This window comes from Colobus angolensis, unplaced genomic scaffold (genome assembly GCF_000951035.1).
Source record: "Colobus angolensis palliatus isolate OR3802 unplaced genomic scaffold, Cang.pa_1.0 Scaffold256, whole genome shotgun sequence".
Lineage (NCBI taxonomy): Eukaryota > Metazoa > Chordata > Mammalia > Primates > Cercopithecidae > Colobus > Colobus angolensis.
The window spans coordinates 3525350-3545588 of NW_012115777.1; the positions used below are offsets into that span (position 1 = coordinate 3525350).

A 20239-nucleotide genomic window follows, 5' to 3' on the forward strand; every position below is an offset into this window, starting at 1 on the left:
ATAAAAAAATTAAAAAGTTAGCCAGGCATGGTGACACGTGCCTACTCCCAGCTCCCAAGGAGACTGAGATAGGAAGATCTCTTGAGCCCTGAAGATTGAGGCTACAATAAGCCACTGCGCTCCAGCTTGGGTGACAGAGACCCTGTCTCAAAAAGAGAAAGAAAAAAACAAAAAAAAGCAACTTATTTTCTTACTAAAAGCAGTCTGATTACTTAGTTGCATGTCCTTCTTAGTATCATACATTATCCAAAAGTTACCCTTTTGTTTAAAAATTTTTAAATCGTGATAAAATACACATAAAATTTACCTTCTTATTCATGTTTAAGTGTACAATTCAGTAGGTTCCCTTTGTTTTTGCCTTTTATGGCTTAAAATGGTAATTGAAATAGCTAAATTATTATTTGAAAATAGGCCAATTTATATAGATAATAGAATTTTACAAGGGTGATTTATTTATATTCCAAATAAAGGAGCCCCCTTTTTTTCAAGGCCTTTTGAAATACTGTCAACAGGTGATCTTTAACTGCATTAGATTACATATGGATTATGTTTGTTTTTAGGAAATAACCCCCACCTTAATCTATATTGCCTACCGGGTGCGGTGGCTCACGCCTATAATCGCAGCATTTTGGGAGGTCGAGGTGAATGGATCACCTGGGGTCAGGAGTTCAAGACCAGCCTGGCCAACATAGTGGTCTCTACTATATTCTAGTATAGTAGAATATATACTCCTATACCCCATCTCTACTAAAAATACAAAAATCAGCTGGGCATTGTAATGCCAACTACTCAGGAAGCTGAGGAAGGAGAATTGCTTGAACCCAGGAGGCAGAGGTTGCAGTGAGCCAAGATCATGCCACTGCACTCCAGCCTGGGCAACAGAGTGAGACTCTGTCTCAAAATAAATAAATAAATAAATAAATATCTATATTGCCATTAATAAGAAAACCTTAGAAAAATTTGTACTTCATAGTTCTTTCTGCTCAGTTAGCTGTGTTAGCATTAGTGTAAAATATAACTTTTTTTTTTTTTTTTTTGAGGCGGAGTCTCGCTCTGTCGCCCAGACTGGAGTGCAGTGGCCGGATCTCAGCTCACTGCAAGCTCCGCCTCCCGGGTTTACGCCATTCTCCTGCCTCAGCCTCCAGAGTAGCTGGGACTACAGGCGCCCGCCACCTCGCCCGGCTAGTTTTTGTATTTTTAGTAGAGATGGGGTTTCACCGTGTTAGCCAGGATGGAGACCATCGAGAGATCTCCTGACCTCGTGATCCGCCCGTCTCGGCCTCCCAAAGTGCTGGGATTACAGGCTTGAGCCACCGCGCCCGGCCAAAATATAACTCTTAATAATTTCTTTTCTGTACAAAGCCTTTGTACAGAAAGGCTTCATCCTTAAAGTGATGAGGGTGGAGTCAAAAAGGATTCAGGCGTTTAGAGGAGCTGCTTTTCATTAGGACCTTGGAGAGTCCCCTCAGTTTTGACACCCTTGTTTCACCACAAGAAAGCACCCGACACCCTGGGTTGCATACTTACTACTCAGGGGCTGTCCCCCCAGCTTTCAGAGCACTAAATTATTGTGAGCTGGTGCCTCTGCAGGCCTGAGTATTAGGGTTGGTGAACGTTGTTGCATACACATTTGTGAGTTAACCACTATTTAAATGATGGTGCTTTTTAAAGTTTTTTCAAAGTACAATAGATTTTTGAAGTTTCAGGTAACTGGAAAAATCTTTAACTTTTGCTTTAAGTGTTTGGGGCAGGATAAAACAACATACAAAATATAAAACAATTTTTGCTTTGAAAAATTCAATGCAGGTGACCATTTACTGCTTATTCTGTAATGCTTACTGTCTATAACTAACTTCAGTAACACTGAAACTTATGAAAAGTTTTTTTAAATTATTTACTTTGTAAGGACAAAGTTATATGGAATGTTTGTGAGTTAGTTTCTATACCGTCTGAATGTACTGCCAGTGAAGACTGTAAAGACACAACACACTATTTTGGAGGGAGGATACAAATTGTTTAAAATTTTTCATAATTTGTGAATGGTAAGTTTGTATAGTTTTTATAATAAATCCCTATTTTGAAAAAAATGCTAAAAAGCTTCATTAAATACTTTCATAAATTTTTTCAGATTATATTTGTACGATAGCTACAAGACACAAGGAATTTCATAGCTATAAAAAAGTTATATAATATGGGCAAACAATCTAGTTCTTCATTTTTAAAAAATCACAAAGATAATTAACAGGAAGTGAAACCTGGGGCAATGTGTTAAAAGATTAATTTGGTGTTATTAGCACTTCAGATGTGTCAAACTAAAGAAAAGTAGTAGTTAACAGGAAACTCTGTTGAACTGTTCTTTAAAATGTTTTCAGAAATTTCTGAAAATTTTCTCTGTTATAGGTTAGCTACCAGGTTGCCAAACCATACTAGGTATATTGTACCACAGGCCAGTTGAGTTTTCTGTAGCAGGTGGAATAGAAAACTGATTCCAACAAAGAAATTGCTAGAATATTAAACCTTCAAAGGACTTTAGAGGTCATGTTCACTGACCTCTTTATTTAATACCTGAGGAAATTCTTAAATTAATGATACGAAGTCACAGAGTGATCAAGAAGTAACAGTGATCGCACCAAAACTGGGATGCCTGACTCCCTATCCAAATGTGCTTTACACTCGTCATGATGAAGATGTAAAGCACCAGGTATTTTCTGTTTTCTTCTGCTGACGAATTGATAGGATGTTTCTAATATAAATATTACTTTTTATCGTTCTTTTTGAAAATTAATTTTACACAGTGATAGCATGTTTTTCCAAGTTAATTCTCTGAAGTAATGGACCATTTATTTCAAATGATTGGTACATAATATTTAAAATTTCCAATATCAATATCTCCACAGCAGCATCTGTAGAAACTTGGTCCAAAGTTCACTCCTAGGTGATGTATACTTAATAACTGTTAGTAACATTCATTCAAACCCAGAGTTCTTGGCTCTAATTTCCTGAGAACAGGGACTTGCCCTAAGGCACAGCCCGTCATTGTACCCCAGCCCTTGTTGGGAGGGCAGCTAATCTATGGTTTTCTGATAGACTAAGCTGTGCCCCCCAACAAATTTATATGTTGAATCCCTAACACCCAGTACCTCAGAATGTGACCTTATTTGGAGACGGGGCCTTTAAAGAGGTTCCAAATTAAATTGAGACTATTAGAGTGGGTCCTAATCCAATCTGACTAGTGTCTTTGTAAGAAGGGGAGATTAGGGCACAGAAACACCAGGTGCATGTGCTCACAGGGGAAAGACAGTGTGAAGAGCAGCAAGAAGGTAGCCATCCATCTGCAAGCAGAGGACACCATCCCTGCTGGCACCTTGGTCATGAACTTCCAGCCTCCAGAACTGCAAGAAACCTATTTCTGTTGTTTAAGCCATTCAGTCAGTGGTATTTTGTTATGTCAAAAGAATTCACGTTGCAAACCTTTTTACCCTGATTGTTGATTGAAATGCCTCTTGACAATTTGGCCATTGTATTTGCAAGGACCACTCTTTATGAAATTGACACAAAGAGGGGCTTAAGTTAGTGGGAACTCTGGACTTACCCAGGGACTACCATGTAATCATTACACTGGAGAGGGTGGTAGGTCTGGATCAAGCTTAAGATTTTTTAAAAAAATTGTTATACAGGAGTGGTGTGGTGGCTCACTTCACACCTGTAATCCCAGCACTTTGAGAGGCCGAGGCAGGCAGATTAAGTCAGAAGTTCAAGACCAGCCTGGCCAACATGGTGAAACCTCATCTCTACTAAATATATATATATATGAGCCAGGCATGATGGCACACACCTGTCAGCTACTTGGGAGGCTAAGGTGGAAGAATCACTTGAACCCAGAGGGTGGAGGCTGCAGTGAGCCGAGATTGCACTATTGCACTCCAGCCTGGGTGACAAAGCAAGACACTGTCTCAAAAAAACACATAAAAATGGTATATATATGATAGTGAGGCTTTGACTTATATCTCACATTCACTCATTAAGTATTTGTTGAGTTCCTGTATGCCAGGCAATGCCTTAAGCACTAGGAGATGGAAAACACAGGCATGGTCTTTGCTGTCTGGGACTGAAGTGTAAGTGAGACAGATACTAAAACAGTTACACAAGATGTATAATATGCAATGAAAATGTATAATGGGGTAGGGGTAGAAAGTGGGATGCCAGGGAAGGAGTCCTTGAGGAAGTGACATTCCAGCTGAAACTTGGAGGTTGAGTAGGAGTAGCCAAAACCAAGTATGTCCCGTGTAGGAGGCGGAGTATTAACAGAAGCCTCAAGGCCTCCCCTTCTCATTGTGGAGAGCTATAAAACCAACACATGCCAATTGTAACCTTGGGTCTGCAACCTAAGTTTAACTCTTAAAACCAAGTTTTGTTAAATCTCACACTGACAATGCCGATAACAAGATTATCTTCCCACGTACAGAATAAGGATGAGACAAGATCAGCCACTCTTCTGCCTACCCTGAGACAGATGGATAATTGAGTCTTTACTCCCTTTTTTCAGTTTACCTTATCTTATATGAAACATAGATTTACTGAGCATTAATGAGCCTCACAAGAAGGTAATCATTTGCCTCACTGCCTAACCCCTCTCCTTTTCCCTCCTTGCTCTCTCCCGTAAATAATGAGTTTCCAAAACCCTCTTTAGAAAGCTTAGGTCACAGATGCTCATGTAACTTGCATTTTTTCCCTGGCATGTCTTTAAACTTTGGCTCAATAAACCTGATTTATCAAAGACACTTGCCTCAGTCACTTTTTTTGGTTAACAAGTTTTCTGATTCACAAGAAACTTATGACCTCTGGGAAGACAGAGGCTGTAGGAAGAGGTTTACTCTGAATTGCAAACTTTTTACTATGCTAGGTTTTTAAGTGTACATTTATTTTTTCATTTAAAAAATAAAACATGACCTAACAAACTTCTGGGAATTTGCACGCTAGAAATTACAATAAATAAAGGTATGTATATGGATGTTTACTGCAGCATTATTTTATGTTAAACTTTGCAAACTAAATATCCATCAATTGGGGGAATTGATGAATAAATTACAACTCCATAATGGTAGCTACAAAATGCTTGATTTATAGGCATCAGAAACTGACTGGCTAAATCATATAATTAGCTGGAAGAATACTGATGCTATTTGTTTCAGGACATTTCCCTGTATGCATCTGATTTTTACATATTTGTAATTATATGTGTAATTTATGTTAAGCTTTTTAATGCAAATTTAGGTACTTTTTTCTTCCTGTTGCTAGCATCTTCAAGCCATAGACTGTAATCAACTGTATTGAGTGGATACTGATACTTAACTATTCCCCTACTGTAGGATATTTAGGTTGACTCCAATTTGTATACCTTAACGCTACCATAATGTAGCTTTGACCAGGGGTAGCAGTGGAGGAGAGAAATGGTAGGATTCTGATATATTTGGAAGGAAGAGCCAACAACAGGATTTGCTGATGAATAGGATGCATGATATGAGAAAGTGGAGTCAAAGTTGCCACCTAGGTTTTTGGCCTTAGCAACTCAAAGATGGAGTTGTCATCAAGCAGGATGGGAAAGAGCATGGAGAGGTTCTGGGAGATGTGGAGTTTGGCTTTAGACATCTTAAGCTTAAAATGTCTCTTTGACAGTCACAGCTGCATGAATCCGGGGTGAGAGGTCTATGGTGGAACTGAATTTAGCAGCCATCAGGCATAGAGGTGGTATTAATCATGAGACTGGGGGAGATCACCAAAATGAGTAGAGATACTGCACAGAATAGATATAAGGACTGAGCCCAATGGCTCTCTACTGTTAAGAGGTCAGAGAGAAGAAACAAAGGAGACTGAGGAGCAGCCAGTGAGGTAAAAGGAAAATGTCTCCTGAAATTCCAATTAGAAATTATCTTCATCAGTATTTTACTAAAAAATGTTCTATTTCACTCTGACAATGAAAAAAGGTAGTGACTACCAAGATTAAGTTATGGATCTATGATCTTCCATTTTTCATTGAAGCAATTTCTTTTTTTTTTTTTTTTGAGATGGAGTTTCACTATTATTATTGCCCAGGCTGGAGTGCAATGCCACAGTCCCGGCTCACTGCAACCTCTGCTTCCCAGGTTCAAGCGATTCTCCTGCCTCAACCTCCCGAGTAGCTGAGATTACAGGCACCTGCCACCACCCCCAGCTAACTTTTTGTATTTTTAGTAGAGACAGGGTTTACCATGTTGGCTAGGCTGGTCTCGAACTCCTGACCTCAAGTGATCCACCCCTCTTGGCCTCCCAAAGTGCTGGGATTACAGGGAAGCAATTTATTTCTATAAAATCTTAGAAGTCACCTTGATATTGAAGAATATAAAATTAGAGCAGAAATTATCTGTGAGGTTATAAATAATTGGTTTTTAAGAGCTGTTCTTTCTTATATAAAATAAAAAATATAGTTGATAGATGATAAATAAATGATGTCTTAAGTTTCCTAGGGTTACTGTAACAAATTACCACAGGCTGGGTGAATGAAAACAACAGAAATTTATTTCCTCACAGTTCTGGAGGCCAGAAGTCTGCAATCAAACAGGCTTGGTCCTTTCTGGAGGCCGGGAAGAGCCCATTCCATGCCTCTTGCAGCTTCTGGTGGTGACTAGCAGTCCCTGCGTAATTCACTGCCTCTGTCCTCATGCAGCTATGTCTGTGTTTCATATCTCCTTCTCTCTAAGGACACTAGTCACTGGGTTTGGAGCCCACCCTAAATCCAGGGTAATTATATCATAAGATCCCCTAATGACATCTGTAAAGACTATTTCCAAATATGGTCACCTTCCCAGGTGTATCAGGTTAGGACTCAGACTTAACCTTCTAGGGGACATGACTCAACCTACTACAGATCGTAAGAAATTCTGCAGGATCCTACACTGAAACGCTGCTAATTCCTAAGGCATACAGATAGAAGGTCGCTGCTTTGTAGTAAGAAGAGACAAAAGACCTTAAAATTAAACCATATATAAGAATAAATGTAAGCACTTTTCAAATTAAATTGGGGACCACACCAATTTAAATCACTCCTCTTTAATAATAAAATAGGTTCCTATGCAGTACATACCTCAAACATAAACTTAAGGTTCTGTTTAACAATAACCAAAAAAAAAAAAAGAGATGGAAAAGTGTCACTAAATAACAAAGTAAATGTCTTTAAACATGAAGACCTTAAATTCATATCCAAGCAAAAAGACCAATAAGTTAATCCAACTTGTTTACAAAAATAATTATTTATCAAGCAATCTTTTATAGCAGAGCTGCCTCAATGAACTGCCTCAAACTTAATCTCAATTGTGTAGCTTATTTCGTTTCTTTATTACCAGGGATAAAAAGTATCTGAATGAATGTGTCATTGAATTAAGGGATACTTTCCCAAAAACAATAAAAAAGTTTCAAAATAAAAACTTGTCATTTATTTATAAAATATCAAATAAGGCCTCTGACTGAAAAAAGAAATCTATGTCATGTTTGGGCCATTAGCCCTTTTCTATTCAATCAGTCTCATCGACCCCACTAACCCCAAACTTAAGATAAAAAAATTCTAAAGTGTGGTTTTGAATTTTACCAATATATGAAATTTTACATAAAATTACCATATAAAGTAATATTTAACAAATTATATACTCAAAGTATAATTTTGTCTTAATTTTAATATGTATTCAATATAAATGTGTACAATATATTTAATCATGTTTGACACTCTTATCCCTTTTTAATACAATCACCACAACATAAGAAAATTTAGGTTTCAATTGATGTCAAAGCACATTTCTGCATCTGGTGTTTTTTTAAAAATTTACATATTTGACATTTTAAAAGACAACAGAAACAAATCCACAGATTACTCCACCTCTACCCCACTTTCAGCTGAAAGGTTTTAAGAAAAAAGTTACAGGTTATGAGGACCAGATGGAGCTTAAAAACAGATCCGGAATTTTTTTTTTTTTTAATTTTAATTTACTTTTTTTTTGTATCTCAAGAATACTTAAAGAAAAAAAAGGGTTATATGAGGCAGAGGAATTCCCAATTCACTTTGAAATTACCATACCTATCTTGCTATATCAAACATTTCGAGTCTGTTAACTAAATGAACTACATAATATCCTTAAAAATCAGCCAGAGAAAAACAAATCTCATCTTCTTTATCAACTTTGAACCAAAACTTATCCTTTTAAAGTAGTTTAACCTACTAAATATGTCTATTATAAGATCTTCTTTCTTAGAAAGTAGTATTCCTTCTTTTTCATTCCTGAAATGATATTTCTTACACTTAAACTAAGTTATGGACAATTGTTAGCTAAGTATCAGTTATGGTAAATTGCTAAAATTAAATTATCTGTTTAAGGTACATATAACACATCACTATAGCCTTTAAAACTAAATTTTCTTTCACAAAAATTTAAATAAATGTGAAAGTAGGCAATCACTAGAAGTCTCATGGCATATAAACTTTTTATTAACTTTGACGCCAACTAAGAAGGATGAAATTTAGGATACAAATCTTACATTCACAAAACAGTGGCAAAAATGGTATAATTTTATGAATTCTCAAACATTTATTGGGAATATTCAAGTTTACCTAATTAATCACCCAGAAAGCCAGCAGTACTGCCAAAAGCTCTTGGTATATTCAGTAGTCACTGTGAAAACCTTTCATTTGTCTACCAACTGGCAATGGCTCAGTTTCTATTTTCCAATTATGTTTTGGAATAAAGTCTATGACCATTAACTATGCATTTTTTGTTGCTATCTCATAGCCAGTGCACTGTACATATTTACAGAGAAAAAAATAAAGGATTGAATTTTCTGTCCATTCATTCATTCACTTATTTGACCATTTGGAGTCATGTAAGAAGCTCACAGACTCAGAAGCTCTTCAGCTCTTCCTCAGACTCAAGTCACTGTTGGTCACTAATGCTGACAAAGAAGTACTTTCCGATGCATCGTCTTTCCTTAGGTTCAAAAATGATTCTCGAGTTATTTGAAGGATCTCTCTCAAGCCTTTGTTTTCTTGCTATAAGAAGGCAAGCAAAAACAAAAATGCAGTCACCATCTACAAGGTAGCTACAACAGCACAAACATATGTTAGGAAAAACTAAACATATGACAGTGTAACAAATAAGCAAGTTCTGTAATTGGCATTAATCTACTCAATGATATATGCAGTTGGCAACTTGAATCTAAAGAACACTTATGCAGCTAGGAATCGTGTTCAACATCTTCCACCACCGCAAAGCCTTCTAATTAAGCAGCTACAATTGGAAATAGAAGCTCAGAAATTGCCTTATTTTACAATCACATTAGAGATGAAGACAATAACATCTAGATTTATTTTTATTTAAACTTATAAAGCCAGTGAATAGGCTAGAATCTCTCAGTACTTTTTGGTATTTTTATTACTTTCCATGATAGCACAGAATGCAGGACAAGTTTATCTCACTGGTATTTGAGAGCAGCAGAGTAAGGGTAGCTGATGATATTTTTCAAGAAGGAAAGTAAGTGACCAAATCTGGCACTGGTAAATAACTTTGCTTTCCGGCCTCCTTTTGGTTAGTTACTGTAAAAAAATGTGTAGACATTTAACAATAACCTTTCATAATTTATTCTCTATCACTGTCTTTCTAAATTTTAGTACTCACTTTCTAAATTCAGTCTCACTTTCTAAATTTTAGTACTCTAAAGCAGATTCCCCACCATGATTTCAAAATGAAGCTCTTAAAGCATAAAAGTCTATTGTACTGATTTCAGTTATTCAGAGACTGGTACTTTCACTATCACAAAATAAAGGACAGATGAGACAAAGGTTTTTAGAATCCCCAGAAAAAGTAAGAATGCCCCTAAATATCTGTGGATTAAAAAAAATTTCCCTGTATCACTATGATCTCAAATAGAATAAACAAAATTTTAAAAATTATTCAATTGAAGAAGTACATTCACTTCATAAGAGAAGCAATATAGGATCAAACATCAATTTTCTAAATTACTGATATATTGTAAATTACTAATAATCCTAGATTCTTGCCTCACCATATAAATGGTCTTGCATAATATGCCCACATAAACAGCATCCAGGAAAACATTACCAGTACCCAAGAAAAGTAAATATATATTTAAAAATGGGATATACTTTCTGGCATAAATCTTTGTATGCACAGTTTTCATCTACATTTGCAATGTAAAACTTACTTCAAGTTGAAATATTCGTTCTTGTTCCTTGCAACCCTGTTGCTCATCAATTTCAATGGCTTTCCTCATTACTGCTGCCATTTCAGTTATCTGGTCAACATGTGCTTGCAGTTCCTGAAAGAGAGGGATGGGAGTTGGAAATCAGCAAAATACTTTATTTTTGGATCCTCTCCTTTTTATAAAATCTGCAGTACCACTTAACATGAATATTCTTACATTGTCACTTAATATGAATAAAACAAATATTAACAATGAAGTTGGTTGACCACAGATGGGCTTTTGAAATCAGATCTGTCAGGACTAGAATTAAGAATAAGCAGCACAATAAAACTAAACCTAGCAGCAAGAAAAATATTCATATTTTACATTCCTCTCACCACAATGATCAACTTTGTCTTTTTTTTTGCACTTACATACACTATTGTTCAAAGTAATGTGAAAGATAAAAATTGCCGACGCATTCAATCTCTTTTCCTCGCTGAAGTCGTCAATGATTTAGAAATCTTTTCTGTATTTGTTCAGGCCTATAAATTTATCTCAATCCAATCTGTAACCTTTTCTAGGTCATAATCCTCTCTGACAGCAGGAACTGCATCTTTACATCTGCCTTCTATTTAGTGTATGGTATATGATAAATATTGTATAAAATGAGCACAATTCTGCTTTTCAGTGTTAAAATATTAAATGGCCTTCTTTGCCAACTGTTGAAAATATAGTATCACTATAATATAGACATCCGCATTTGTTAGGCGCAGCAAGTAGCATAAATTCTTCCAATCTCATTTTCTTATTTTGCACAACTATGATGTGCCAGTACTATGCTAAACAACAGGAATACAAAGACTGTTAAGACATGTTCCCTGATCTGAAGAAGCTTACAGTCTAGTTAAAGAGACAGACAAAAAAAGGTTTAAAATCAACAGAAACTTGAGAATAATCATTTTCTCAATGAACAGCTTCTATAGACCATTATTCACTGGCAATTGAGAGGTATTTTATCATATTAAGCCCAAGACTTAAATATAAAAGTGAACAACTCCCCAAGTAAACACTGTCTCTTCAGTAATTGTATATACGTTTTTTGTAAAAAGGATTTAACAGTACTCCAAGAAACCCACGGAACTAATAAGCTGGAAGAAATGACAATAGTAGCATCTTTGGCAAACCACATTTAATAACCTCTTAACCAACAAAAATGTAGGTCCTTCTAATGAGGAAACCTAAACACTGCTAGTACTCAGCAAGAAGGTACTAGAAAAGGCTAATCTGTGCTGTCCAAAACAATGTTATTTAAACTTAATTAAAATCAATACACTTTTAAAAATTAACAATTCAGTCCCTCAATTGCATTAGTGACACTGCAAGTGCTCAACAGCCACATATGGCTACTGGCTTCCACACTGGACAGCACAGAGAAAAAACATTCCCATCATTTCAGAAAGTTCTACTGCATAGTTTTGAATTAGATTATGGTAGGAAGAATGATATGAAGAAAAGTATGTCATATTCTGCAAGTTAATCATTAAAATTCCTCCCATTGTCAAGGAAGTATAATACGTAAAAGCAGGTAAGTACAGATCATTGCAGCAGCAAACTGAGTAAGGGTAATGAGTAAAAATTTTGAATACCAACAGCATCCTCAACTTATGATTTGGTCAGTCCTATGGCACTGACCTAAGTTAAAAAACTACACAGAAAGCAAGTATTTCTTTCCCTTTTTTTATGAGACAGTCTCGCTCTTGTTGGCCAGGCTGGAGTGCAATGGCCCAACCTCGGCTCACTGCAACCTCCCCCTCCCAGGTTCAAGCAATTCTCTTGCCTCAGCCTCCCGAGCAGCTGGGATTACAGGCACCCGCCACCCCACCCAGCTAACTTTTTGCATTTTTAGTAGAGATGGGGTTTCACCACGTTGGCCAGGCTGGTCTCCAATTCCTGACATCAGGTGACCCACCCACCTCAGCCTCCCAATTACAGGCATGAGCCACCACGCCTGGCTGAAGCAAGTATTTCCTTGCCTTTAAAATAGAAGGAAAAAAACTACTGATTTTTTCAGTACCAAGTCTAAGAAAGCTCATCATGAGAAAAAACCCAATACTTCAAATAGGACAGCATTTTTATAGGCCAGGGTAATGGTTCACTTATTAACTATAAAATCTTCAGAGAAGCATCACAGACTTTTTAACAAGCACAAGAGGCAAGATCTGTGCTTTCAAAACTGTCTGGAAGACAAGAAGTATCACCAACATAACCCTTGAACTGTCTTGAAATGTCTTTTGTTTCCAACTCCCTGTCTACGTTTATTCCTCCTTTATTCAATAAAGACCTGCCACAAGTGAGTTAAAAAAAGTCGAGACACAATGGAGAGAGCACTACTATACTTAATCCTAACATCTAAACAAAGGCATTTTAATTTCATTTGCAAAATCAAAGGACTACAAACTATCCACAATCTGAATTAAAACATTTAATACTTTGACCAAAATTTTTATGAAATCAGGTTAAAATTAATGCCAAGAAAACATCTTTGATGTCCAGAAAGGAAATGACTGTTTTATAGCAACAGCTAACAAGAGCAAACAAATACAGAGTTGGACTGAATAACCTATAAAACCTGCAAATATCTAACAGGCTGTACATAACACACAGAAAATTAATGAGAGATTTAAAGTTTCTACACTGAACAGCATGGCTATTAAAGACACAACATTCTTTTAACCAATCTCATTTATTTGCTGATCTAATCTGGGAGGGAAATTCAATGTAGAAGAACTTTTGAAATGGACCCCCCTTCCATCCACACCCCAAAAGTTGACTGTTTATTTAGTGTACATTCTGATTTGCTTCCAAGTGCCTTCTCTCCAGTCCATGTTGAGGTGCTTCAAGGATGTGTCGAGATGCATCAAGGAAGAATCCTTCGGACTTGTTACGATGTACCATGTCAATCTGTAGTATAGAGTCATTATAATGTTAATACGGATATCATCCGTAATTTAAAAACTGAATGAGTGTTAGTTCATGCGTGTTAGCCAACTGTTTGAAATGTTTGCTTTTTTAAGATTTCCAAAAAGGCATCTGTTCAAAAATAACATGAAAATCATTATTTGGGTAAAAATGATCTCTGAAACTTTGATTTTTTAAGTATGTACTCAAAAACTTCTAGGTAAGGGCAAAGTTCTGTATTACAACAGTCTCGAAAGGATCTCTTACTGCAATCCAAAATGCTGTTATGTGTAACTCTTTAGCCCTAAATGTGTTGTAAAATTACTTTTGTGTTTAGGCATATCAGAGCACTAGTACCTAAACACATCCTAGAATACCATACTTTTTGTGCTTTTATTATATACAAGTTTCTCTACCCACTCACTTCTGCTTGTTTACCTACCTGACCATAATTAATTCAAGGCTGGACTGAGACAATTTTCTTCCCTTCCTTGATACCGTTCCAGATTTTCCTTATGACAGTTAATATTGCTCCCTCTAGCAGTCCAGTAACAATTCATATCCCTACTTTGGGATTCATCACACCCTCCCTTATACAGGTTGTTATGTTTGTGTCTGCATCTCCCACTATACTGCAAGCTTGTACATTCATCTTATTATTACCCATAAGTAATCCAGTGCAAGTATTAATGTTTGTTTAATTTAAAGTGTCTCCTTTTTGGGAAAAATCAAAATCACAAACATTAATATGTATTAGTGAGAATTAATAACAAATAACTGAACAGTCATTTTATGGGAGGCAAGGATCATCTGAACTTAGATGAAAAATTCAGTCTACATAATAAAAAAGGATGGCTTACAGCTATCTTAGGAAATGTTTAACCTTACTAATTAATAAATCAGCTCTGGTGAATAGTAAAATCTAATGCATTTTAGAAAACATTTGCTTCTGTCATAGTTGCTACCAGATGAGATGGTATTCTTCCCTTGAGATCCTTAACATTTTATTTTTAGGTTATAAAACATACAAACCTTTCAGAAATTCTCAAGATTACATTTATTTTACTAATACTAAGTCAACTCCTCTTAGTGCCTTTAAAAAAGTCTTAGTTATTATAGTTATTATACCTTTAAATTTAAATGATTTTAGAATGGTCTCATTAACAATAGTTACCATTTTGTATTCAAAAGATCACCACTTAAATATCAACGGATTGCCATTTGATTAGGAGATGAACAGCAAAATTAGAAAACGTTTTTTGTTTTTTAAACACAGATTTTTAATTTAATTTATTATTTTACTGGTTGACATAAGAGGTACCTATCATTAAGTTTTCTAATATGAAGGCATATAAAGAGCTATTTGATAGGTATTTAATTCTAATAGAATTAATTACTAATAAGTGAAAAACACCTACAAGCACCAAAATGGAAGAAGTATTTTAAAGAATCTAAAATGTGTTTCAATAATAGAGAAATATAAAAAGATGTCCTTTCCTATTTCTGCTGTAACAAATGGGGAAAAGAAGGCTCATAATCACTATTTCTTAAATAATATTGATAATAATAGTCAGATCATCATTATCTAATACAGGTAACAGCTTAGTTTCCACAATCTAGTTTAATATTTTTATTTCATATCAGCAACTAAAAGTCAGTTTAAAATAAATATAAGTGAGAAAGGATTATTCTACTTGTCTTCGTAGCAGTTGCCATAAAATATGCCATAAAATCTGGGGACATACCAAAGGGAATAGACACAGTGACGACAAAGGGATGAACAGCAGGTAAAACACTAATTTCTAACTACTTCAGCTTTGTTTCTAAAAAATGATGTCAATTGGTATATAATACTGGGGCAAGGGAGCAAACCTTTTAATATGTTGGGTCTTCTCCTCAACCCCAGGTTTTTTCCATTATAATAAACAAGATGATTTATAGTCTGGATGAATTAGCCTTATTCAGAAAATAGTCCTAAGAAAAACAAATCTACATTAAACTGTTTTCAGGTTTTAAAAAAAAGTTTTCAGTATTTTTTGTTTATGCAAGAGAAGTCAATACACAAATTTATTAACAAAAAAAAATTTATTGAAAAATTATGTTTTTTAAGAGACAGGGTCTCACTCGGTTGTCTAGATGGGAGTTGGCATGACCATAGCTCACTGTAACCTCAAACTCCTGAGCTGAAGTGGTCTATCCACCTCAGACTCCTGAGAACCGAGGACTGCAGGCATGTGCTACCACATCCAGCTAATACTTTTACTTTTTGAAGAGATGGAATCGCACTATGTTGCCCAGGCTGGTCTTGAACTTCTGGCCTCAAGCGATCCTCCTACCTTGGCCTCCCAAAGTGCTGGGATTATAGGGGTGAGCCACCATGCCCAGCCTTTTAAGAAATATTTCTTAAAAGCATATAGCCCTACAAAAATAATGTTGAATAGAACAGACTTACCTTTATATCCAAAATAAAATTTATTTTTCAATGTACAAATTACAATTTCTAAGAAACAGTGAGAGTTATAAATCAAACAGAAAATGATACATAACAAGCAAGAAATGGAAAAATAAGAAAAAGGAGAAAATGGCAATTAAAAAGATGAAACATTCAACATCATGTTAAAATGCCATTACTAGATACCTGTGATTTTTTACAAAAAAAATCTGAACACAGGATAATCAATCGTCTCTCTTTTCCATTTCAGGTCACATTTATAGAATGGATTACCTTGGAGTGCTGCTCTTTTAACTTCATTATTATACCCGGATCATCTTTTTTGCTAGCCATTAGCAATCTGAACATTTGTTCTCGATACTTGCTCATTATAAGTTCCAAGGCCGACTGATGTTCTTCCAGGGAGGTACGCAATTCTATCAAGAATAATATTGTACTTTATTCCAACTTGAGTTAAAAGTACATAAAATTTTCCACTAAGCAACTTATGAATAGGACATTTTAAAAAGAAAACACAATGCACAAAAATCTAGCCATATAACAATAAGAGACACCAAATGAAGTCCCTTATTAGTTTTTTGAATGAGCATTTTAAGCTTATTTTTTGAGAATCATTTCAACAAAGATGTACTAAACAGCAATTAAATATCTCCATATTAATACCAAAGGGCTACAGACCTCAAGAGTCTAGCAGAGAAAACAAGCACGTGGTTGGTGCAGAACGGAGTGTCAGTCAAAGAGATTTAAGAGATGTCTGTGGAAAAAAATTGGTGGAAGCTTTGTAGAAGTACAGTGTGAGTTCCCTCAGTTGAAAAGTGAAGGAATGGACCTTCTAAGCAGAGAGGCATGAAAACAGCTGATGTGTTTAGGAAGTGATTTGTGTTGGCAAGAGCAAAGAGTTCACGGTGAAGAAAGCTGTGGGAATAAGATTTAAAAAAAAAGGCTGGGAATTGATTTTTAGGGTCCCTGTAAAAGGTAATAAATATATAATGAAAGTTCTTAGGCCGGGCGTGGTGGCTCAAGCCTGTAATCCCAGCACTTTGGGAGGCCGAGATGGGCGGATAACAAGGTCAGGAGATTGAGACCATCCTGGCTAACACGGTGAAACCCCGTCTCTACTCAAAATACAAAAAATTAGCTGGGCGTGGTGGCAGGTGCATGTTGTTACCAGCGACTTGGGAGGCTGAGGCAGGAGAATGGCATGACCCCAGGAGGCGGAGCTTGCAGTGAGCTGAGCTAGCACCACAGCACTCCAGCCTGGGTGAAAGAGCAAGACTCCATCTCAAAAAAAAGAATTACATGATCAGATTGATTTTTGAAATATCAATCTGATGGTTATGTTGAAGACAGATTGGACTGGAAGGGGGAAGAGAGACCGGAATCAGGGAGATAAGTTTGGACATTTCAGGCAAGAGACTGAGCATCTAATCTGGGGGCCAATGCAGTGGGACTGCAGAGAATGAAGCTGAGTTATTTCATAGCTAACAACAGCAGTGCTAACTGGATTATTGAGGATGAGAATCTAAGAGGATGTTAAGCAAGGCAGACGTTCAAATGTGGGACAAGATAAAGAGCAATAAATATGATTCAGGAATACAGACTAGAAACGGGATTAATGTCAAAAAGTAACATATCTTGCCTTTGTTTTCTTGTTGTAATTCTCTGATTTGTCTGTTTTCTTGCTGGATTCCCATAACTAATGTGGACCGTGGCCGATGTCTTGCGACTTCATTAAGTTCTTGAATTTCTTCCTGATACTAATGGGGAAAAAACATGCGGGATGAAAATATCTGCAAATATATATATCTATATATAAATACAAATATATCTGAAATATACATATAAACAAATATCTGATAAGAGCTTAGTATTCAGAATGTATAAAGAACTCTTACAACTCAACAATAAAATGAAAATAACCCCGTTTTTAAAAGTGACAAAGGATTTGAGTAAACATTTATCTAAAGAAGATATACAAATGGCCAATAAGCACATGACAAGATGCTTAATTAAAATAACTAGTCATTAGGAGAATGCAATTCAATATATCCCACTGGGATGATTATAATGAAAAAGACAATAACAATTGTTGGAGAGGATGTGAAGAAATTGCAACCTTCCTTCCATACATTGTTGATGGAATGTAAAATGATGTAGCTCAGGGGTGTCCAATCTTTTGGCTTCCCTGAGCACACTGGAAGAAGAATTGTCAGGCCACACATAAAATACACTAACACTAACGACAGCTGATGATCTTTTTTTAAAAAAAAATCTCATAATGTTTTAAGAAAGTTTGCAAATTTGTATTGGGCCGCATTCAAAGCCATCCTGGACCATATGCAGCCAGCAAGTCACAGGTCGGACAAGCTTGGTGTAGCTGCTTTGGGAAACAGCGTGGCAGATCCTCAAAAAATTTAACAGAGTTATTACGTGACCCATCCATTCTACTTCCACATATATACCCAAGAAAACTGAAAACATATGTCCACACAGAAACTTGTACACAAATATTCACAGCAGCATATATTCTTACCAGCCAAAAAAGTAAAATAATCCAAATGCCTATCAGCTGATGAATGGATAAGCACAATGTGCTGTATCCTTACAATGCAATATAATTTGGCAATAAACAGGAATGAAGTACCGATAATATGCTACAACACAGATGAAACTTAAAAACATTATGTTAAGAAGCCAATCACAAAAAGCTGCGTATTTTATCATTTCATTCATATAAAATGTCCAGAATAGGCAAATCCATAGAGACAGAAATATTAGTGGTTGCCAGAGACTGAGGAAAGGGGAAACTAGAGAGAGACCACTGATGGATGTAAGGTTTTGTGGTGATGAAAATGTTCTGGAATCAGATAGTGGTTATACTGTACAACCTGCAAATGTGTAGTAAAATCCAATGAACTGTACCCTTCAAAAAAGTAAATTTTATGGTATGTGAATATCTTAATAATAATAATAGCACATGTACAAAAGAAATGCAGAAAGACTTCCCATTAAGAAAATGAGAATCTTATTTTACAATTGCACTAATTTATTTTCAAGGCATTCTCACGAGACACTTAGTAATATATTCATTATAACACTCCTAGTTCTTAACTTCAGATGTCAAACTCCCTTTTTAACAACTCAATACCAGATATATGTTCACTGAAGTGCCTGAGTCTAGCTTGACAGTTGGTTAGGGATGCAGGTAATCTGTTTAGGGCAACACAGTTGTAAAACCAAATAACTAAACTTGCTCCACCATTTCCAGTAGCTTTGTTAAAAATACTATCCCAGAATTGCTTCCTTTTACAAAACAGATGAGGAGAGTTGGCTGTGAATATACATTCTCCCCCTCTGATTTCTATCATAATGTCAAAGATTTTATAATTTTCTTAAATGACTTGAAAATTTTTAGCAGAAGAAGGTTAAAATAGTGTCTCAACTCCGTGGCTCATGGGAATATTCTGTTACACAACAGTAAAAATAGCAAGAAGAAAGCCCTTTTTATGTATTCTTTAATTGGTAGCATTGAATGAAAAATAAGGCAGCAAGTATGGGTATAACAACTGCACAGAGTGTAAATCACATATTACCTTGCATCATTTTCAAAAGCTATTTTGTTGTTAAACAGCATCACCTTAAGTACTTTCATAAAGAAAAATATGAACATTTCCACATTATACAAGACAGAACAAAATGTGTACCAACATTAGTAAAAGGTATTATCTGGTCTTTGTTAAATGTTTCTAGATCTAACAAATTCATTTATTTTCTTTTCTTTTTTCTTTTTGAGAAGGAGTCTCGCTCTGTCGCCCGGGCTGGAGTGCAGTGGCCAGATCTCAGCTCACTGCAAGCTCCGCCTCCCGGGTTTACGCCATTCTCCTGCCTCAGCCTCCAGAGTAGCTGGGACTACAGACGCCCGCCACCTTGCCCGGCTAGTTTTTTGTATTTTTTAGTAGAGACGGGGTTTCAACGTGTTAGCCAGGATGGTCTCGATCTCCTGACCTCGTGATCCGCCCATCTCGGCCTCCCAAAGTGCTGGGATTACAGGCTTGAGCCACCGCGCCCGGCCAATCCATTTATTTTCTAAACTCAAATGTGCAACTTTGTCAGCAAAATAAGTGATCAAATCTAGGGTTTAGAAATATATATCCATGTATGTCACCTGAACACGACAAAATTAAAGTAAATCTGAAATACACAGGTCAAGCTACTTTAAAATTTTAGAGAATGTTGAAAAAATTAGATACTAATTAGCCAGCAATACATAAATGTCAATGACTGCTTTTGATAAATGGAATGAACAAGAAAAATCAAACCTGTTTCATGGCTTCTACTCGCTTGTTGAGAGCTGTGGTTTGCTCAATCAGAGATTCTGCGGCATCGTCATGATCTCTTAATCTTTCAACAAGAGCTTTAGCATCAGCAAGTGCCTTCTCAATTGTGCAACTCATTTCTAAAGATATATCTATAATTAAAATTAAAATCAAGACTCAAAGTCAACGTATCTATTTAGTTTCACGTCAACACAGATATGCTTCTTAAGACACATTTGTTACAGTATTGTTCACTGTCCAGGAAGGGAAAAACACCTAAGAACACTGT

At 36.0% G+C, this 20239-nt stretch overlaps 1 protein-coding gene across 3 annotated transcripts in view; it reads right to left on the reverse strand.

The window, feature by feature from the left end:
• Positions 1–7066: 7066 nt before the first annotated feature.
• FGFR1OP2 (FGFR1 oncogene partner 2) overlaps positions 7067–20239 on the reverse strand; it is a 28686-nt gene continuing 15513 nt past the window's right edge. For 2 of the 3 annotated variants that reach the window (XM_011946979.1, XM_011946980.1), the window contains 6 exons: positions 19954–20102; positions 17274–17391; positions 15908–16050; positions 13072–13185; positions 10243–10356; positions 7067–9070 (listed from right to left, as the gene is read on the reverse strand). In XM_011946979.1, the coding sequence (XP_011802369.1) occupies positions 8933–9070; positions 10243–10356; positions 13072–13185; positions 15908–16050; positions 17274–17391; positions 19954–20088 (762 nt within the window). In that variant the 5' untranslated portion in view covers positions 20089–20102 and the 3' untranslated portion in view covers positions 7067–8932. The remainder of the gene's footprint in view (positions 9071–10242; positions 10357–13071; positions 13186–15907; positions 16051–17273; positions 17392–19953; positions 20103–20239) is intronic. The other variant, XM_011946982.1, reaches the window with a different exon arrangement.